Source organism: Mycotypha africana (genome assembly GCF_025528875.1).
Source record: "Mycotypha africana strain NRRL 2978 chromosome Unknown BDF20scaffold_2, whole genome shotgun sequence".
In the NCBI taxonomy this organism is placed as follows: Eukaryota; Fungi; Mucoromycota; class Mucoromycetes; order Mucorales; family Mycotyphaceae; genus Mycotypha; species Mycotypha africana.
The window spans coordinates 2,948,285-2,968,246 of NW_026515726.1; the positions used below are offsets into that span (position 1 = coordinate 2,948,285).

General features: G+C 40.9%; 8 protein-coding genes across 8 annotated transcripts; 3 read left to right on the top strand and 5 right to left on the bottom strand.

The window, feature by feature from the left end:
- Positions 1–440: 440 nt before the first annotated feature.
- Positions 441–2,910, bottom strand: BDF20DRAFT_910855 (uncharacterized protein; the record flags this gene model as incomplete). The annotated part of the gene is made up of 4 exons (XM_053083750.1): positions 441–449; positions 521–2,315; positions 2,422–2,687; positions 2,770–2,910. The coding sequence occupies 4 exons, from the start codon at positions 2,908–2,910 to the stop codon at positions 441–443; spliced, it is 2,211 nt and encodes a 736-aa protein (XP_052939723.1).
- A 659-nt stretch (positions 2,911–3,569) lies between these two features.
- Positions 3,570–6,129, bottom strand: BDF20DRAFT_970581 (Six-hairpin glycosidase-like protein). Its single transcript, XM_053085016.1, has 2 exons — positions 5,333–6,129; positions 3,570–5,197 (listed from the first exon to the last, which is right to left on the bottom strand). Exons 1-2 carry the CDS (start codon positions 5,808–5,810, stop codon positions 3,624–3,626), a joined length of 2,052 nt encoding a protein of 683 aa, XP_052939724.1. The 5' UTR covers positions 5,811–6,129; the 3' UTR covers positions 3,570–3,623.
- Positions 6,130–6,262: 133 nt separating this feature from the next.
- BDF20DRAFT_327778 (uncharacterized protein) lies at positions 6,263–7,612 on the bottom strand. The gene has a single exon (XM_053075206.1). The coding sequence runs from the start codon at positions 7,334–7,336 to the stop codon at positions 6,578–6,580; it is 759 nt and encodes a 252-aa protein (XP_052939725.1). The 5' UTR covers positions 7,337–7,612; the 3' UTR covers positions 6,263–6,577.
- BDF20DRAFT_327794 (uncharacterized protein) lies at positions 7,588–8,857 on the bottom strand. The gene is made up of 3 exons (XM_053075207.1): positions 8,311–8,857; positions 8,054–8,233; positions 7,588–7,953 (listed from the first exon to the last, which is right to left on the bottom strand). The coding sequence occupies exons 1-3, from the start codon at positions 8,743–8,745 to the stop codon at positions 7,840–7,842; spliced, it is 729 nt and encodes a 242-aa protein (XP_052939726.1). The 5' UTR covers positions 8,746–8,857; the 3' UTR covers positions 7,588–7,839.
- Positions 8,858–10,714: 1,857 nt separating this feature from the next.
- On the top strand, positions 10,715–12,772 carry BDF20DRAFT_970583 (uncharacterized protein). The gene is made up of 5 exons (XM_053085017.1): positions 10,715–11,219; positions 11,307–11,357; positions 11,541–11,782; positions 11,843–11,914; positions 12,263–12,772. Exons 1-5 carry the CDS (start codon positions 10,826–10,828, stop codon positions 12,545–12,547), a joined length of 1,044 nt encoding a protein of 347 aa, XP_052939727.1. The 5' UTR covers positions 10,715–10,825; the 3' UTR covers positions 12,548–12,772.
- A 294-nt stretch (positions 12,773–13,066) lies between these two features.
- BDF20DRAFT_855291 (uncharacterized protein) lies at positions 13,067–13,437 on the top strand. Its single transcript, XM_053080237.1, has one exon. It carries the CDS (start codon positions 13,072–13,074, stop codon positions 13,402–13,404), a length of 333 nt encoding a protein of 110 aa, XP_052939728.1. The 5' UTR covers positions 13,067–13,071; the 3' UTR covers positions 13,405–13,437.
- Positions 13,438–14,930: 1,493 nt separating this feature from the next.
- BDF20DRAFT_814509 (uncharacterized protein) lies at positions 14,931–16,895 on the bottom strand (the record flags this gene model as incomplete). Its single annotated transcript, XM_053076987.1, has 5 exons — positions 14,931–15,346; positions 15,421–15,699; positions 15,769–16,429; positions 16,526–16,720; positions 16,815–16,895. The coding sequence occupies 5 exons, from the start codon at positions 16,893–16,895 to the stop codon at positions 14,931–14,933; spliced, it is 1,632 nt and encodes a 543-aa protein (XP_052939729.1).
- Positions 16,896–18,088: 1,193 nt separating this feature from the next.
- Positions 18,089–19,928, top strand: BDF20DRAFT_815210 (uncharacterized protein; the record flags this gene model as incomplete). Its single annotated transcript, XM_053077058.1, has 9 exons — positions 18,089–18,152; positions 18,225–18,266; positions 18,361–18,493; positions 18,563–18,576; positions 18,696–18,752; positions 18,820–18,918; positions 19,003–19,461; positions 19,552–19,814; positions 19,899–19,928. 9 exons carry the CDS (start codon positions 18,089–18,091, stop codon positions 19,926–19,928), a joined length of 1,161 nt encoding a protein of 386 aa, XP_052939730.1.
- Positions 19,929–19,962: the final 34 nt, after the last annotated feature.

The following is a 19,962-nucleotide window of genomic DNA, read 5'->3' on the forward strand; positions in this document are numbered from 1 at the left end:
CCGTGCATCGTAAACTCTATATGGAAACATTGCTATTGATAAAGTAGCTTTCAGAGATGGAACGGTCTTGTGATATACCATATGAAATACAAGTTTGATACTAAAAGAAAATCAAAAACAACCACGGCATCATCAACGCTGTCAGCAACTCAAAAGTGTACAACAAGGAGATATGAAACGACCATTAAGCATTTTTATGGGCTGGTTTCCCACAGACATACTCCAATATGTTGTGAAAAGATTTATCATCCACTCATAAAAAAAGAAAATAGTGTATTTTTTCCTGGGAATGAAAGCAACGTTTAGAACATAGTGATGAAATGATAATTTACAATTGTTTCTACGGATGTAAAGATTAGACCTAATTTATACAATTCAACGTAAAGCTTCCTCGGTAAAGAGAGCAATCAAAGGCAGCCGATATAGTGCGTTGATAATTTCTAAGCCCACTATTAAGAGAACGATAAGTGTGAGTATGAAATTAATAAAAGACTGAGGTACACGGACATCAAGAACTTACCAAATCGCGTAAGAATTTCTTTTCAGTAATCCACCCGATAATCATCTTATTCGCTTCTAGTAAGTCAATCTTTAGATGCTCAGCGAGTAATTGGGCGAGTGTATCCTGAACTCCCTTCGCCATACCCTTAGCATCGCCGCAAAGATAAATAGCAGCATCCTTATTTATTAAGAGATCCACAAGCTTCTCTGAATCACGCTTCATCAGATCTTGAACATACACCTTTGGCGATCCATCTGAAGCGCGGCTTTCTGCTAACGCTAAATGAGTGATAATACCATCACTTTCAAACTCACGAAGCTCCTTTTCAAATAAGAAATCCTTCTCTTTGTTACGATAGCCATAATAAAGGAAAATAGGCCCAAAATCATCACGTATCTGCTGAGCGGGTTGATGGCCGACGCCCCCCATCGAGAGACGAATGTTGCGTTGAGTTTGACGATGTTCTAAAAAGCCAATAAAAGGAGCAATACCGGTACCAGGACCGATGAGTAACAACGGGCGCTTGGTATCTGTAGGCAACACAAATGCGTTCACATTTTGACGAACAAAAATAGGCAAAGTGATATTGCTAGACACCGGGATTTCGACGTTGTGAGGCGTATTACGACTAGGAACCAGTTCAGTGATCTTGTCCATCCAAGGTGTTGCCACACCACGACGCTCAGCTTTATTGGGCGTGGTGTATTCGACAACATTAAAAGCAAAACGAATCTTGCCTTGACGCTTCAATGGAGAACTGGATATCGAGTAGAAGCGAGGTTGATGAGCTGGTAGTAAGTCCAAAAGACGTTCGATAGGTGGACGGCAGTTAGGGAATGTCTCTAGAATATCCAAGACGGTGGGTGCTTCATCTCGAATGGCATTGAAGGTAGCGGCGCCTTGTTTGCTGCAGATGTACATGAGTAAAAGCTTTTCTTTAGGGTCGGTGGTATGATCAGCCAACATTCTGAAGAGAGCTTTTCGAGGATGACTCGTTAGATCCAAAGCATAACGGAAAAGATCGAGCAAGGTCACTGACGAGGCATGTTGCAAATGAGTAGGCAAGTTTTCTCCTTCCACCTTGTAAACTTGATGACGATCCTTTTCATTCACACCCAACTTTTGCAAAACTGCTTCCACTAATTCTTCGTCATTGGGCGCTACGACGCCAAAGGCATCCCCTGGTTCGTAGTGCGTATCCTCTCCAATATCCAATTCAATTTCTAGTGTTCGTTTGAGTGCATCAGAAGTGGTTAGACAGGACACCATCGTGACAGGTGCATACACAATAGGGGTAGGGGTCTGGAAAAAGTCGGGCACCTTTAGAGGCTGATCATTGACGGCTGGCTTGGTGCCTTCTACCTTGACCAACTGGGCAATGGGTACAGACACACGAGGAAGGCCCGTCAATTTGGCGCCAGGCTGAAGTCCAGTAGTATTCACGCTGAAAGGATAACCATTTTTGTAAATCTTTTCCTTCAAAACCTGAGCTGTATCTGTTATACTCTCTTTTTGTGCAGTTGCATTGGCATCGTCAAGTTGACTACTATCTGCTTCCTTCTCTGTAGTACTAGGTTCGATAAGTGTATTCTCTATCTGGGTATATTTCTCAACTTGTTCGGGAAGTGTATGTTTACGGTTTTTCTTGGTGAAAGGCACAGAAGTAGGATCGATCGTTAACTCTGTCATTTCTCTCTCGATTTTCTTTTCATCTGCCACTGATTGTTCAATCGTCTTTTCTGTAGTTTGCTTCAACACGGTGGGCAAAACCTCCCATAACTTTTCAATCCAAGGATCCACTGTGATTTCCAAGCTAGTTTGAAAGCGAAAACAGATCATTAGCAAGAGAACTTATTAGCATCTTTTGAGACGTTGAACTTTAAGCTATTTTTTTTTTTTTTTTTTTTTTGAATATCTACCCTTCAGCATCATCTGCTAAGCCCTTCTCATAAAAGACTTGAGCTCCTAAACTCTTGAACTTCTTTTCAATCTTTTTGCCTGTATTATTAAAGTTGGAATAATTTGTGTCGCCTAATCCAAGGACAGTGAACTTGGTGTTGGCAAAATAGCTGGCATCCTTATTACGGCGTAGGAAACGCCAAAATTTGAGAGAATTGTCAGGTGCATCGCCGTCTCCCGTATTAGAAGTAACCAAAATAATGACACCGGCTGTTTGCAAAGATGCCTTGAGGAATCCAATGAAGTGTTAGCAATGCATGTGTTTGTTTGCTTTTTTTTTGACGATCAGGGATGGCTGTAATACTTACAGACTCAAATTCGTCCATAACAAGACATTGTCCGGAATAACCTTTCTTTTTGGCTTCTGTATGGATATTCTTGGCGATCCACTCAGCATTTCCAGTTTGGGAAGCCCAAAGTATAAGATAATCGGAAGCGAGATCTGCCATTGCGTTTTATTAGTAAGACTCTACTGACAGGTTCCGAAAAAAAAAAGGGAAAGGGGCGGGTGGCAAAAGGGGATTTGATTTGATGCACAATAGAGAAAAAAAAAAAAGGATCAGATAAGGGCAGGTTGTAAAAACTGATCTTGTCGTTCATTGGTTGGGCGGTGATCTATAGAAAGTCTTTTTGTAACATCCTGGAATTGACTAATGGAAGGTTTATTGCTGTTTATAAAGAAAGAAACTAGCGGACCATTTCGATAAGCAATAGCTCATTTCAAATAAAACCAGAACAGACGACTTCCAGGCAGTCACCGTCTCAATGGACGATAGGTGAGGTGACAAAGGCACCAAAATAATTTATCTCCATTACTTACAAGACCTAAGGATTGGCCATATAAAACCTATCTGTTTTGCCCGTTCATCTGTGTATAGCTTTCATAACAATCTAATGATTCAACATAATGAAGGACCCATTTCCATTCCAAGCGCTCTAAAGTTGTTTACTGGTCTTTTTTTTTTTTTTTATTAGTCATGAATGGGGCGGGGAGTGTTTCTTTTCAATCATCTATAAGATGAATAGTCTATGCTATTGAAATTATACGTTATTGTAGAGAAATAAATAAATATGAATTCCGTAAAAAAATAAAAGTGAATATTCAATTGGAAGGCGAGAAATGGGAATTAAAAAAAAAAAGGTTGTTATGGGTCGTCATCGACTAAAAGAAATAAGAAGTAAGGTACACAAGGGCCAAGGAACTGATACCGAACGACATAGAGGGGGAACTCTTTGGTTTCAGAAAAGAGGGGGTACCTGAAGTCATCTTGCCATGTCGATCTTTTCCATTTTCGCCTTGTACAGGGCTACCATCGCTGCTGATGCGATCGTCCTGTGTCAAGTCGCCCACGATACCCATGGCCTTCAAATCAGCGACCGTTTTGCCTTCTAGAGCAGCGGCCTTCTTTAAACCTTGACCAGGATAAAGCAGGTCGAGTTTCTTTGGCAAACGGTCGAGAGGGGTGTTTAACAACTGCCAAGAATACGAGGACTTCATTTCACCACGAGGGCATCCCTTGTTACATGTATGGTAGCAGTCTGTTTCGGGCCAGGCAGGTGGAGTCGATGCATTGGGATGTGTCCAGCCCAGATCCAAACCGCAGTCAGTGAAGGGCTCAAACTTGTTGTGACCGTAAAAATCAATGAGTCCAGCCATGGCACCTGTCCAAGCAGCATTGTAGTCTTGGGTGACTTCTGAAAATTCGTAATTGGAACGGTCATCATACCACGTGTCATCGATGTTGGGGCCTCCTTCGACGGCACCGTAAAGGATGAATCTTTGTTTTGTTTTTGATTCAGAAAAGTCGTCTTCAATGGCGTTCTGCTGCTGGCCACGCATGGGGAAATCGATATAAGCGTTGTAAGAAGACTTGTGGTAGGGCTTTTGCGGATAGTTGTCGCCAAAACCGACGACCCAGCTGTAGCCATAATCGCCCAACGCGTAGTTGATTTGCTGCACGGCAAAGGTGGTCATGGCCTTGGCCTCGGGCTGATCGTAGCCCAACGTCTTGGCAAAGGCCAGCATCAAAAAGGCGACATTGCCGGAATAGCCGACAGAGCCCCAATGATCGATGTAGGCTAAACCGCGAGGGGTGAATTTGACGATTTTGGTAGGACTATCAGGCAGGAACTGGTTGAAGTAGTTCATGGCATTCTTGTAGAAGGTGGGGTCCTTGGTCAGGGCATACAACAACACATGGAGACCGCCCCCCTTTTCATCCCAGGAATATTCGGTCCAGGAGTCCTCCGCCTTGGCATACCATTTCTTGGCTTCGTTCAGGTAGTAAGTGTCTCGTGTGGCGGCATAAATCCAGGCAGCGCTCCAAGCCAATTCGTCTTCATAACGAGTGGAAGGATACCAGAAGGTCGCCCATTGAAAAGCGTTCTCGCGCGAGGAGACGTAGCTCCCTTCGTGGTCAGTAGCAAACTTGTAAAGACGCTTGGCATGGTCCACCAGGGTCTCCGCGTAGGTTGCATTGTGACGTTTCCAGGGAATCGAAATGGCGGCCAAAGCAGCACTGTATTCACCGATGATTTCTGAAGACGGGTTGTCAGGTGAGATGTAAGAAGCTTGATGAGGGATACCGGTAGGCACCCATTGTTCGTACTCTTCGGGTGGACCCCAATAATTGAAATCCACATCCAATTCGACCAGTTTTGAAATAGGGCCTAAAGCAGACGTGCCTAACTGACCCACAATATAAGTATCATTATAATGGGCATTGGTGATATAATCTAGATTCGATCCAACGGGAAAAAAGAAAAGTTTTTTTTTAAAAAAAAAAATCTCCTTAACGACGACCAAAAAAAAAAGGACATTCCGCGCACACCCAAAGCAAAAAAAATATTAAAATGTTAGGATTGACTTACCAGCACCCCACTTGAGCAATTCGAGGCCTTCCGCTAGTTCATCGACAGAATTCATAGCGTCTTCAAACATCATGATATTGAATGCTAATTGAGTGGTTGTCCAACCAAAAGGTAAACCCCATTTCATGGTATTGGCAGCCTCGTACCAACCACGGGAGAGATCTTCACCAAAACGACCGACGCACACCTTGCAAGAATCCGATCGCCAAGCAAGACGTTGATAAGGCAGGACGCCGGATTTTTGAGCATGGTAGAACAGGTAACTTTTGTGCATGACTTCGGCATAATTGTATTTAGGCTCTTTAGGAGCCACATAGGGAGCTTTTGGAGGAGGGACGGTAGGTTTTTGCAAAGGACTGTGGGGTAAGAAGGTGCTACCAAAGATAGGTACGATAAGAAAAAAGAAATAAAAGACAGCAAACGGAAGCCATGGTGCCCAGGTAGGGCCATAATCGAGGGGATTCAAATGAGGAAACATAGGAAGGGGCCTTGTGGAGGAACTTGCTGGATAGGGGACTTCACTATGACTATTATGACTACTACTGCTGTTATAAAATGATGGAAAGTATTCTTGAGCGTAGTGATGCACTGTGAGGGTCAAGGTGAGTTGAAAAGAGTGTCAATGGAGTAGCTCTTAAAAGGAGTGTAAGGCTGCTAAAGGAATGTATTTAGTCAAATAGTTGGGAAAAGAAGAAGGCCATACATGAATACTACGAAACGCTAATTTATATGGGCTCAAAAGAACACCACTTCAAACATTAGAATGTAGACGTTATTGATTCGGAAACTATTTTGTTCATCCCAAATATGCAAAAAAAAAAAGAAAAAAAAAAAAAAAAGTTACTCAAATTTAAACCCAGGCAACAATCCTATCGTTCTGCCTGCTGTCCAACTGCCCGCATAAATTGAAAAAAAAAAAAAAAAAAAAGATGTAGAAGAAAATCAAAAGACATTTTTATTCAAGCAATAGGGCGTGAATGATAAATACAGTATATAAAGAAAAAAAGAAAAAGAGTTATGTACAAAGAATCGACTTTTACAAGTGTTTTTGATGTGGTTTTTAGAATTAAAAAATTATATACAAAGGGCCTTTTTTTTTTTTTAAAAAAAAAAAGGCAAACATGAGAGTGCATCAGTTAGTTTGCTTAATGAGCTACACTCACAGGTCGAACGACACATCTAGAGATATCCATAAGAATTCTAGCAGCCTGCAAAAAAGAATAAAAAGGGAATAATTGGTTTCAGTCAAAGAGTTCTTTCAAAGAAAAACAAAAAAATTTTTTTTTTCTTTCTATTGCAGATAGACTTTACTTCTAATACTTGGTTGCTTTCCGATTGTTGTTGTTGTTGTTGGTTTTTTGTAGTATAAGCTCTCTTCTTCTTCATTGTGACAGTGGGTGAATGTTCAGGATCATGAGGATCTTCAGATGCAGTGTCATCGATAGTATCATTCACAGTGGGAGAAGTAGCAAAAGAAGCTAAAGTAACTGCGGCTGCGGAGATGTCATCGTTATTCGTTGTATTACTTGCTTTTGCTACGGATGGCAACTTTTTTGCTCTCTTTTTCATCTTTGGGGAGGTTGTCTCTTGTTCTTTCCTCTTTGCACCGGCTTTCCCAGCTTGTTTGATAGGTGCGATTGAAGTAGTAGTAGTAGTAGTACTAGTAGTAGTAGTATTACTATTTGTAGGACTAGGATAATAATAGTATAATGGTTGATAATCATAGTTGATACTGGCGGAAGGAGGAGGAGGAGAAGGGACCTTGGCTTCTAAAAGAGGATGTGGAGGGTGATGATGATGGAAACCTGGTAACGAAGAAGGTGGCGGTAGGATGAAAGGCTGCTGGTGGCTGCTTTCATGTTGAACGTCCACAAAATCAAGCTTTTCATTCGGACTCAACAAGGAGGAAGGTGGGGGCAACTTTTCCAACATTTTATTGTCTTTAGCTACTGTTGACAAGGAAGAAACGGGAGAAGGTAGAATATTCAAATTATCAACCATCATAGAAAAAAAGAGATGAGTAATGTAAGAGAAGCAAAGGAGGAAGCAAAGAAAAAAAGAAAAGTGAAAACATATAAGCAAGAAATATATATATATATATTATTTTTTTTTGTGGGTGAAATGGAAGGGGGTTCTGTGATTTGAAACACAGATTTTTATGTCCAAGTAAGGTGTTTAGGCCCTCTGCTTTGTTCGAGCTTTTTAATGTCAAACATGGCACTTCGAGCTGCCTTTAATTTCTCAGGCGTATAATTTTGACAATTGTTTGTACATTGGTGATTGTAGCAAAGTCCGCCACAGCGATAACAGCTTTTCAAAAAGATAAACAAAGATATATCAGCCCACATAGTGATAGAAGCAAAAAACAAGACTACACTTACAAACAACTACCGCATCTACAGGTGATCGTCGTGCACCCACTCTGAAAAAATAAAAAAGAAATAAAGTTAAAAGACCCCCCCTTTTCTTTAAACGTTGTAATACCTGTCATAATATTGACGAGTATCTTACGATTTTTTCAACGAAACGTTGACAATTGGGGCAACGAGTCCAGTCATGGTTTTTGGCTTCATCCAGGGCCAGTCTTTCTTCTTCTTCCTCGTCTTTCTTTTTGATGACGCCTAAAGACAAATAACTGTGAGTTTTGAAGAGACGTGAATGGTTTTTTTTTTTTTTTTTTTTTTTTTTTTTTTTTTTTCCTTGTTTGTCACACAGACGTACCAGGATGCCAGGGGCTTTGACAGGCGACGCAGAAACCCCGATGACATTCAAAGCATTCGACAAAGGTGCATTTTTTAAACATTTTAATATCGTCGACATCATAAATAGCCCTACAGCCTTTATACGGGCATTCGAGCTTTGTTGTGTTTGGTGTTTGTCATGGCATAGGGAGGTGCAGGCAATGGGTATAAAAAAAAAGGTTCTCTAGTGATCGCTCTTATTATTTAAACCATTTTTTTCAAGTCTCTCTCCATTACCTTATTGTGTATGCATGACTTCATAATTGCTTTTTTCCACCAATGCTTCATCTCGCTTTTCGTCATAAAGTGATAGAGTGCTTTCTCCGTATGAAAGTGAGCTTTACAACCCGGCTGAGGACATTCGATTTTATCATAAGATGCGTAACGGACGTCTTTCAGAGCACTCTGAAAATAATCACGAATACACTCACGGCAGCAAGCGTGCTCACATTGTTCGGTGTGATGCGGTATATTGATTCTGAAAGTACTCATGCAGATAACACACTCAAATGGCTTCCTTTTTCTTCGGGTAGGAGCAACGGCAGCAGTCATACTACTGCTCTTGCTAGGTCGATGGCTAGGAATAGCTATTGGCGTCATACCAGTACGACTACTCCTGTTGATAGATGAATGATTCATGTCCATCTTACTAAATACCTTCCATAAGGACATTGACCGTTTGTTGCTTTTTGTTTACTTTCTTGAATAACTGTAACAGAAAAAAAAGAAGGTAAATAAAAAAATAAAAAATAGAGACACTTGTCTATCAAAGAAGGACTATTTGAACAAAAAGAAAAGGGGGGAAAAAAGAAACGAAAAAAGACGACAATGAAAAAACGGCGAGATCGAAGCTACTGTGATGGAAGCAGCATAACCGATCTAACACAGTCCATTCAATAAATCAAAACCTAGAGTGAAGCGGGGTACAGGTGAAAGGCGTGTGGCAGCCTTCTATCGTTGCTGCGATAGGTTCAATCTATTGTATATATATATATATATATATATATATATCTCTCTCTCTCTTTCTTGTTGCGTCACGTTCTCAACTTTTTATCAGAAAAAAAAGGAAAAAAAAAAAAAAAGAAAGAGGTTCAGCATGATGTAAAGAATATCATGAAAGGGTGCATAACGAAAATCATGGTTGACATTGGACAAGAGAGTTCACTGGTAGAGCGTATATTGGCATGCGCTGATATGAGAAAGGCCAATAATGAAAGCCATACTGTCTCTTATCGACACACATCAGACTATATCAAATTATATAGAAATGGGGATAGGGGTGTCGATAGACAGGTTGAGTTTTCTGCATGTCAAAAACAAATTTAAAAAAAAAGGTTTAATAGGCTAGTTTCTGATTCAATACGAAAATAAAAAAAAAAAATTGCTATCATTACTCATACTTAAAGTTGTTGTTGTTGGGGGGGGGGGCGGTGTGTTCCTCTCATTTTGTACTACGTGCATACACACATTCAAGTAGTGGACCTATGCCGAAAAAGATGGATCAATGGGTTGAATATACGCTTATTTGCCACAAGCAAAGGCTTATAGAACATACATATAAACTTTTTATTTTTTGTTCAACATACGACATACGCCACTTGGTTTTCTTTAAATAGTTAGACTGATTTGAATTAAATTAAATTTAAGAATTACGGGAGATGCTGTAAAAGAATCTTTTACTTAAATAGAATGACTCCTTAGCCTCAAAAGAGGCAAATTTGCTTTCTTAACAATAATAAAGTCTAAATTGAAACCCATTGAAAGAGGATGTATCACCTTATTGTCATATGAAATACGCGCCATGACTCTCTCTCACCTCCATTCATGGTTGACTGTCTCAAAAACCATTCTTGACCCGAATTTTTGGGTCAAAAAGTTGCGCGAGTGGATAATGACAACACGACATCTTTCAAGGTGTGGAAACAATTGAAGGACAGATCAAAGTATACTCCGCGGCTACAGTTTGAAATAGCTATCAAGTGCTACAAGAAAGCAAAGAATAACCTGTCTGATGAAAGGTTGGAAAAAGAGAATGAGCAATAAGATCACGCCTTTTTTTAATCTTTATTGTTATTTTTCTGTATGGATAGGATCTAGAACGCTTTTTGCTTAAGGTTTGGACCTTTTTTTTTTTCCTCTTTGGTCCAACCTAGCATCCGGTTGCTATGGTAATAACACAATAAGTGATGCCCCGAATGATAATTATTTTTTAAAAAAAAAAAAAACTGAAAAAAAAAAGTGTGCCAATAATGAATGGAGTCCATGCTATGGCGAAAATGCCAAATGACTGGGCTTTGTTGAACATTTGCCATTTTTTGACTTGCTCCCTTGCTGTTGGTTTTTTTTTCTGGACAACGGAATCCATTTTGGGCAAAAAAAAATGAAATGAATCCGAATCAAGGAACCAATAAAACAAGATATTGAGAAGCCGATCTTTTTGTGCGAGAGCCACAAATACAGAAAAGAAAAAATTACTTTCAAACCTGCAAAAAGATCGACGTCTTGGGGTAAAGTTACCCTTTTATCTGTTGAACAAAAAAAAAAAAAAAAAAAAGAAAAAAAAATTGAGATCCTTGAATTTTTTCAAATCCTTCATTTTTTTTTTTTTTTTTTGTTTCTCTTTTATTTTTTATTTTTTTTTTTTTTTTTTGGTCCCTTTTAAATAGTTCAACAAACATATATCCTTTTCCCTTTTTCTGTTATTTGACTCTTTTCCTCGTTTCCCGACTCTTCAAACGCCTTTTATTAGATAATGCTCATGATGACATCGCCGGCTTTTAATACGTCTTCTACTTCAAATACTCCCAGTACGACTAATCATTTAAAAGGAAAGAAGCCTTATAAAAGTTGGCTCAAAGATGGCGTGAATGGTGGTCCTTGTTCGATGGACGTCTTGGTCAACTGGCTATCAAAGAAAGCCAATTATGCGAAATGGAAAGGAGATGAATGTGAAAGAATACCCAAAAAATCATTATTAGAAGATATCATTGAGGAAATGAGACAAGTCGGCATCCATCATCGCTTAGCAAAAGACGTCGCCTCCAAGATTTCCACTTTACAAAGCAATTATCGCTTGGCGCGTGAATGGAACGAAACAGACGGCAGGAAACTGCTAAAAACGGGTGCCAGTGAAGAAAGCGTGCATGGTAAGAGTTTGAAAAAAAAAAAAAAAAGATAAAAAAAATAAATCACAGTTCTATTTCGATTTGAAAGTAACCAATAAAATGCAATAGAGGAACTGTTGAAAAGATTTCCTTACTGGGACGCTTTGGATGAAGTATTTTGTAACAATAATAACAACAACACTATTACGACGAAATCTACGGTTACGACATTCAACAAACCCGCCATTGGAGAGTACGAACATCATGAAGCCAACAGCTCAACCCATTCCAGTCCTCATCAGGTGCGCTCACCCAAACCCTATGAAAGCTCAACGGCCGTCAACATTAAACATTCTCCTCCAGCTTCTTGGTCCATGTCGATTAGTAATTTGATGCATTCCAGTCACCCTCATCATCAACAAAAAGCACAGATTCCTCCTCTCATCAAGAAAGAGCCATTTGAGCACTCGAACGACGCTTATCATTTTGGTAAACGCAAGCGGAAATCAGTCGATCTCGATATCAACGCCAAACGATCGCCCATGGGAGGCATCCCTCCACCTCATCGTACGCCCGATAGGCCCAGTCAAAGTTTTCCTACATTAGTTCCGCCTATCTCTCCTCCACAAGGAGCAATACAACAACAGCAACAACAACAACAGCAGCAGCAGCAGCAGCAGCAACATCATTCACCTATGATTATACGGCCTCTCCCCAGAGTCTTGCATTCGCCTATTGTTCACGCTTCCACATCACAAAATAATATGGCAAATACGTCTCCCCTCTCAGCTACATCTTCCATAAGTACCTCTCCTCCACCCTTAAGTTATCCTACTTCTTCTTCTTCGATATTAACCAACAGAACATTATCAACAACGACAACGACCACGCCATCGTCCTTTACCTCCCCACCACCACCTCAGGTACCATTTCGATCCTTATCCACCACCCATACAACCACATCACCGCCTCCGTTCGCTCATTTACCATTACAACAACAGCAACAACAACAACAACAACAACACATTCCTACGTCGAAACCCTCCTCACCCACCCCCGATACCAATGCAGCCCTTGCTTCTCAGCACAAAGTGATACCACCACCACCACTACCATCACCACCATCACAACAACAACAGTCATTACTCGCAGCATCCTTACTTCAAGTGACACGTGAAAAAGAAGCAGGCCGAATGAAACGATCCAAAGAAATGCTGCAGTTTCTACGTGAAAAACGGATCGAAAGAGACCAACTTTTAATTGAAAAAGAACTGACAAAACGAGTCAAAGCCAAAGCTGAATTAGTCAAGAGCTTACTAGAAGCCGGTTTTGACAAACAAGCCATTGCTGAACAACTCAACAAATTATGAAACCCAATAGGATGTAGTTTTATGACACATGCCACTTTTTCTTTGTTCAAATATATATTTTTTTTTTTATCTTTTCTACTACTATTACTATTACTATTATTACTATTGCTACTATTATTAACCTTTCTTCTCCTATGCCAAATTGTACTTTATCGCTTCAACCTCATACCCTTTTTCAGAATTGCTTTTTTTTTTTTTCTTTTTTTTTTCTTGATACATTTACACATGCAACTTTTTTTTTTCATTTGAAATAAAAGAAAAAAAAAAAAAAAAAAAAAGGCAACGAAAAGCTTAAACGCCACAATCATCTATCAAAAACATAATTGTAACGGAATAGTCTATATTTGTATATTTTCTAGTTTCTGGTTCATTGGTTCTTTTTGTTAGAAATAAAAACAAATCCTGGGGGTGGGGGATGACAAGGAAGGGGGAAGGGGGGGGGTGGAATATCTTTAAAAGGATACTGTGTGTGTGAATAACTGTTTCTGTACAAGGCTGACGAATAAGCAGCCAAAAACACCACGATGTTGAAAAGAAGAAAAAACGGCATTTCCCTGCATGGTCTGTATTCAACATGTGTGTGTTCTTATCCTTTATATAAATACATACATATATACATATATATATACATATATATGTATGTATGTATGTGTATGTGTATGTGTGCTTACAGATCTCATGTTCTCCCCGTTCCTTCTTTAAGGTCATCGAGACCTCAGTTCTGGAATGATATTCTAGGTCTTCTTTCTCCCCTTCCAACCACGTACTCCTCTTTTTTTTGGCGGTACATTTTATTAAAAATTACATTTGTGTCACTTGAACTTGAGGAAAAGGAGCGACGCGAACCTATTACGTGATCGCACGCGCCCATGTGTGCTTCTTGTTGAGCAAGTCTCAAGAAAGAAATACAAAGACTCGTTTTTATTTCTGTTTTCTGCAAGCATAGACGACACACACACATGTGAATCAAACGTTGTTTGTGCTGAAAAAAGCCAAATAGGGTCATTGTCTGAGAATGATCCCATTTTTTTCTGCGTTATTCATGTCCCTTAGCAAGCCGTTTTGATGGCGTTTTGTTGGGTTTTGAAAGAGTTCTTTGCGCTATTTATGCTACTCCTTACTGCGACTGCCTGCTTTGGCTTCTCTTCGTAATACATTATGATTTTCTTGCTGGAATTGTTTTTCTACCAAAGAGATTTCTATTTCCACCCCCGCCCATGATGATGATGATGTATGTATGCAATGCACCATGGTTCATTCAACCCATCACAGATCATCCCATCGACTCATTGAGTTGCCCGTCCTCCTGACCATTGGATCTGTGGTAGGGTCTTGGCAGTCGTCTTCTTCACAGCTGAGTAAGGCTGAGGTCCCCCCAACCTCGCTGGAATAAGGCACACTTGCATTGAGCAGCATGATGTATTCACGTTTATTTCAGAGAATGCATGGACGAAAAACCCACCCCATACAAAACTGACTGACCTTGGTCCTGAGCTTGGAATTTTCCATTGTAAACAAATAAATAAGGGAATGAAAAAATGTATAAGCCGAACGCCGACGTTCCGCGGCCCCCGCGTGTCCCCGTACCCTTTTCTCCCTCCCCCAAGATCTCCAATCTGAAAAAACAAATAAAAAGAGGAACAATGTGATTTTCCTTTTTTTCAAGATAGACAGACAGTACTCTGATTGGCTACCCTCAGCAATGGCCCGGTTTCACAGATCATGTCTAAAGATGTGTTTCGTTGCTGTAACAAACATTGCAAGAGAAACATGTAGTTGTGTGTGCGAGAGAGAGAGAGAAAGATGGCTGTTCATCTTTGCAGCGGTGGGCTGGAACAACTGTTACAGAATTTTGTAAGGTTTATCCCACAGCTCTATCCGCTCATTCATAAGCCGATTGAGCACGATTCTATACCAACCGCGGTACGTTGGAAATAAGGGTAGAGGAAACTAGTTTGCAACATCTTTTTGCCGGCGTACCACCTTTCGAATGTAGCTGCCATCCATGAAAGTCTATGAAACAAAACCAATGTCTCATACGCGGTTGAACGATGCTTGGCACTATTTGAAAAGGTGGAAAAAAAAAAAAAAAAAGACTTTGCCCACACGTGTGGCGCGACTCTCTTTTGTCTTGATACCAAGCAGTAAGAGTAGCCATCGTGTGCTATAAGAGTATGAGTCAGTCAGATGTCTCTCCATTCCACCCCTCCCCCTCCCCTCCCCCACTAGCTATCCATGTATATCAAAACATAACAAGCATCCACTCATTGCGCGTACATTGGCCGCTCTTTTTTATACAACTTTGAATGAAAAGAGTGATTTCTGACATGGTCTCTATAAGATAACTATCCAGTAGTGACTTGTGAAATAAAAATAAAAATCTTTATTTTTTATTCTTATTGACGCGTTTCTTTCTATGACTTTTATGCAAGATGATATGGTCTGCCCATTCATGAGCATGGTTCCTCATCATCAACTCTTCCTCCCTCGATGGCACTTTTCGTGTACCCCAAACTGTTCTGCTTCCATCATGGACTGCTGACGGAGAGGGTGCAGCGGATAGTTCTGCTGATGCAGCCGATTCACTCAACGCCTGAGATAGATGTTCTTCGCTCTCTTCTGCAGATACGGGAGGTCGGTACATTGAGAAAAAAGGATCATTCTCAAGTAACTGTTGTCTCTCCATCTCATGTTCTCTCACATGCTGCTGTAGTTTATGTTTGGATTCAGCTTGCTGTTTCTTCTGTTCTTCGCGTCGTTCTTTCTCTTTTCTCTTTTTCACACGGGCATTGAGCTCCTCTACAGGGTTGTGTAACATAGTATGAGTATCTTATGGAACAATGAAAAAGAGAGACAAGAATGTCGTCACTTACGATGGAAATGCTGGTATGTGTCTGCAGAAACAATGTCTTTGACATTGATTTCCAAGAAAGTGACATCGCAAGCCAAAGGCAAATGTCCCAAATATTTGCATTTTTTTCGCAGCTCTTCTGTTAAAGTGGACTCCTGTACAGCAGTGGCCTGGACTTGAAGACGAAGGGGAAAGTCCTGATATTCTCCAAACTCATGCTTCAAAATACGAATATCCAAGGGATGGAGATAGACATGTTGACCATCCACGGCTTGATAAAAGAAATAATCGGTTGCAGGGCCTTTATCGTTGTTGTTGTTGTTGTTAGGATGACGAGTATTCTGCCTTGAAGGCTGCGCAGGTCGAACACCAGCTTGCTTTTCCTTCTGCTGCTGCTGCTGCTGCTGCTGCTGTTGTGGTGGTGGCGGTTTGAAATCTGCTCCTGCTTGCTGAAGTTGATATTGAAGGTAAGCTTCGGGAACTTCCACTTTCATCTTTTCCTCTTTCTTTGAAACATCTCTTTTCTTTTCTTCCTCCATCATTTTTGGCGGTTGCTCTCGAGCAGACGACCCGGCGGGGGCGCATGGAGGATGCTTTTTGGCATACTTTGCTACCGCCTCCAACATCATATCCATTGTATGCATCGCTAATGCCAGCTCCTTTGTTTTTTGTGTTTGTAGCCTCTTTTGTGTTTCTGAAATCTTTTTTAGACTGGCTTCGATATAGGGTATCTCATCGAACCCACCCCAACCCTGAGCATCCGAAAGAGCATCTTTCAATTCCATTGTATCTCGATGATATTCTGCGTCTAGGTAATCTGGACTGGCGAGCATGAAACGTGCAAAATGCATGGCAGCGGGTGTAAAATGCCATGGTATCAACGGTGTATCGGGCTTGACGTAATTCGATATCACGTTCTGAGGCAATGGCCATGTATCCGAGAGGGGAAACGCCAACGTGGAATGGGCGGGTCGCTGGATAAGGATCATGTCCACCGTATCCCCTTCCGCTACACCACACGCCAAAGCTTTCTTCTCTGTACTTTTCTCACTCGCATTCGATGCTGAAGATGTCTGGAGGGTCGGATGAGGATGATAAGAGACGGCAAAAGGCTTCATGATGCGTACTGGCTTAAGATCTGCTTCGTAAATAGATTCCCAGCAAATGGGGCATTTACGCCAAAGCTTCTTGGTATTTTCACGCAGTTCGAGATAATGCAGGATGCACGGTAGACAGTAAATGTGCCCACATTTGGTGACGCGAGCTGCTGTGGGTGGCGATAAACAGATGGGACAAAACTGTGTTTCTGCTGATGAAATCAACTAAAAAAGATCGGAATGGGGAGGGGGAGGGGGGGAGGGGGTTAGCTACTCTTCTTGGCTCGGTAGGGCATATTCCGTGGCTTTCCTACTTTACAATTTGCTCGATGGTTTCCCAATCAAAATTGATATCAGGATCTGCTAATTGGTAAACGTAATTTCCTGCAGGATTTAACATGAAACGAAAGCTGTAGAGCAAGAGATAAATGGGTAAGCAAATGGCTGGCACAGCTTTCCACACGAAAATGATAAGCACACATGAACACGCCCTTACTTGGCATTGATGAACCTTTCTTTATTGAACGGTTGATAGGAAGTCACCTTCGATCGACGATGAGGCAACGGATTGACGGCCTGTCTTTCAGGGAACGAAAAGTTCAGTAAATGGTTCAAGGAAATTCGACCCTTCTTGTCAGCAGAAGCACCTGTCAATGAAGCTACTTCTGCCAAGTCGAGATCCTGTAGATCATCGGTGAGACGACTCATTTGTCTGTTCTCAGGATTTTTGTTCTGCTGAGAGGGATACTTTTTATCTGACGAGGTCCATGGAACATTAGAAAATATTGTTCATTGTTTCGTTTCCATTTTTCCTGCTTACTTTGACGTCTTCGTCCACCGCTATTGTTATTATGACTGGCGTGACTCACTTCTTTATCCTTGCTATTCTTGTTGTTACGTTTGGATCTTTGACGATGACTACTGTTCGTCTTTGCGCTGGAGCTGTCATGGGTGGTAGTGATATTGTCTGTAGTACTACTATTCGTATTGTTGTTTTCATTTTGGTTATTGTTTCTATGTGACGCAGGTACAAAAGTAGGAGCAGAAGCATTCATATTTGTACAGATAATATATAGTAGAAGCAACAAGTAAACTATAAATACAAGGTGATTTCAAAATGGTATAATGCTGATTCAATATGCAAATGGTCTATCTATCAAAGGGTCGCAATTCGCAGGCTGTATGCTGTATACGCAAAAAGTGGCGTTGTTCGTTATCTGGTTAGAAATCCAACAGGTATGATGTTTATATACAATGAAAGCTTGGGTCAACTTCACTTTAATTCAAGCTTGAATAGAGTGGGTTAAAGAATGAAAAAAAAAATTTCGTACACTTTGCCAAAGAAATAAAGCAAGCACGCGCAGCTTATTCGTTCTTCGCAACTATGACGGAAGTATATCTTTGCGGACTTTTTTCGCCGCACGCCTTTTTTTTTTTACTTTTCAGAAAATTAGCATGAAAATGAATGGAAAGAAGCTCAACAAAAAAAAAAAAAAAAAAAAAGCCGACTGAGAAAGTCTATACTTCTTCCTTCCTTTGCTATTTTCTCTTTTTTTTTTTCGCCATCTTACTTTTCATCGTTTGACCATTGCAATGAAAAAGTTTGCTTCAGGCATCACGGCTGCAGTAAACTCCCCTATTCCAACAAGCCTGTCAGGTACAGCATGATGTAGCATGCTGAGTGTAGCTATTCCCTAACACGATACAACTTTTTCTGCAACTTCAACAGGCGAGTGTAAGAAAGCAACAAAGATTTTAAACAGCTTTATTGGTAGAGTGTATAGAAAATGATGGTCCGTAAAAGTTAAGAATGTGGATATATGCTGATAAACCATCCCATATGACCTTTGATTTAAACAATGCAGATCCTGGTCAAGGACTGGATAAAATGATTCCTGACAAGATTTTAGAAAAAGCCCATGGACTAGCCATCTACACAGTCATTAAAGCAGGATTCCTGTTTTCAGGTCGTGTGGGTAGTGGTATAGTAGTCGCTAGGTAAGCCAATCATTTATTGCCAAGCTATCATCAGCAAAAGATGGCATTGTCTCATGGGTTCACCTTTAGATTGCCGGACGGAGGTATATGGGTACCCAATACAGAAACATTGGATCATTTATTTCTACCTATGCAGACATTCACGATAATCATGGTTCTTTTTTTGGGTTTTTTTTTTTTGGGGGTGGGGGGCGTTGAATAGGGTGGTCTGCGCCTTCAGCTATTGCCACTGGCGGTATAGGCGCAGGTGGACAAATTGGTAAAGCGATAGCATTGGAAAGATGAGATTCTTACAAACAAAAAGCTAAGATTGTTACATCCATTAGGGGCTGAGCTTACAGATTTTGTACTCGTGCTGAATACACAGGAAGCCGTAAAGACATTCAGTCAGGTGGGCAATGTTACCCTGGGTGGCAATGTGTCAGGTAAATAGGTGGGTTCTATTGCTGTGATTGAACGAGAACACCCGAGAACTCATTTATCTCTTGTTTGTTGGAATCAATGATCAGTCGCTGCTGGTCCAGTGGGTAGAAATGCAGAGGCATCTGGAAGTGCCAATTTAAAACATATTGCTGCTGTGTATTCTTATAGTAGAACGAGGGGACTCTTTGCCGGCGTTTCTCTGGAAGGGTCAGTGGTCGTTTCTCGAGGAGACGCGAATGAAAAGTTTTATGGACAAAAGGTGTCTGCTAAAGAGTTATTGACTGGCGTCATTCCTCCGCCACCCGAAGCTGATAGTCTCTATAGGGCGCTCAACGCTAAATTTCATAGTTTAGGATCGCAAACGTATTCACGTGCTGGTGAGGGTGATAGTAGGAGTCTAGCATCATCAGTAGGTCGTCATACGAGCTCATTTAAAAGCGCTAATATCTCTGCTCCGGGAACATTAAGGCAACCTCCGCCACCTCGATCGAGCGGCGGTTTACCCGCATCTTCTCATCTACCTCCACCCACTTATCAAGCAAATAGTAGTTACAACCCATTTGGACAAGATGGGAAGCATTCGCCTTATGGAAACAATAACAATAACGGCAATTCGATGAATCATAGAATCTCAGTTCCGCCAGCTTATACCAGTAGTATGGGTGCAGCCAATAGTATAGCATCACAAGCAGCTGCCAAAAGAGCCCCTCCTCCTCCTCCTCCTCCATCGCGGAAGCCTACCATACCCAAACCGACAATGGCTAAAGCATTGTATGCATTTGATGGGCAAGAGCAGGGTGATCTAAGTTTTAAGGAAGGAGATATGATAACTATTGTACAAAAATCAGAAAGTCAAGATGACTGGTGGACAGGCAAATGCAACGGCAAACAAGGAATGGTAAGTATCCAGTAATTCATGTAGACAAAAACTGTCATGATTTTTACTCATACACTCTTTGGTTTGGCTGCACACTATTTCTAGTTCCCTGCAAATTACGTCGAACTCTTCTAAACAATTCACCAATGTACACGGACCGTTGGAGCGC

What these genes read in the sequence shown, in the direction of transcription:
- BDF20DRAFT_327778 (XM_053075206.1), bottom strand. Translation starts at nt 7,336, where the DNA reads ATGATGGTTGATAATTTGAATATTCTACCTTCTCCCGTTTCTTCCTTG.
- BDF20DRAFT_970581 (XM_053085016.1), bottom strand. Translation starts at nt 5,810, where the DNA reads ATGTTTCCTCATTTGAATCCCCTCGATTATGGCCCTACCTGGGCACCA. An exon ending in ATTGCTCAAGTGGGGTGCTG is followed by an intron (nt 5,198 to 5,332) that starts GTAAGTCAATCC and finishes GATCGAATCTAG; the next exon opens with ATTATATCACCAATGCCCAT.
- BDF20DRAFT_970583 (XM_053085017.1), top strand. Translation starts at nt 10,826, where the DNA reads ATGCTCATGATGACATCGCCGGCTTTTAATACGTCTTCTACTTCAAAT. An exon ending in CGCTTTGGATGAAGTATTTT is followed by an intron (nt 11,358 to 11,540) that starts GTAACAATAATA and finishes ATTCTCCTCCAG; the next exon opens with CTTCTTGGTCCATGTCGATT. An exon ending in GTCAAAGTTTTCCTACATTA is followed by an intron (nt 11,783 to 11,842) that starts GTTCCGCCTATC and finishes CAACAACAGCAG; the next exon opens with CAGCAGCAGCAGCAGCAACA.
- BDF20DRAFT_327794 (XM_053075207.1), bottom strand. Translation starts at nt 8,745, where the DNA reads ATGTCCTTATGGAAGGTATTTAGTAAGATGGACATGAATCATTCATCT. An exon ending in AGTCATGCATACACAATAAG is followed by an intron (nt 8,234 to 8,310) that starts GTAATGGAGAGA and finishes TTTATACCCATT; the next exon opens with GCCTGCACCTCCCTATGCCA. An exon ending in TCAAAGCCCCTGGCATCCTG is followed by an intron (nt 7,954 to 8,053) that starts GTACGTCTGTGT and finishes ATTTGTCTTTAG; the next exon opens with GCGTCATCAAAAAGAAAGAC.
- BDF20DRAFT_855291 (XM_053080237.1), top strand. Translation starts at nt 13,072, where the DNA reads ATGTTGAAAAGAAGAAAAAACGGCATTTCCCTGCATGGTCTGTATTCA.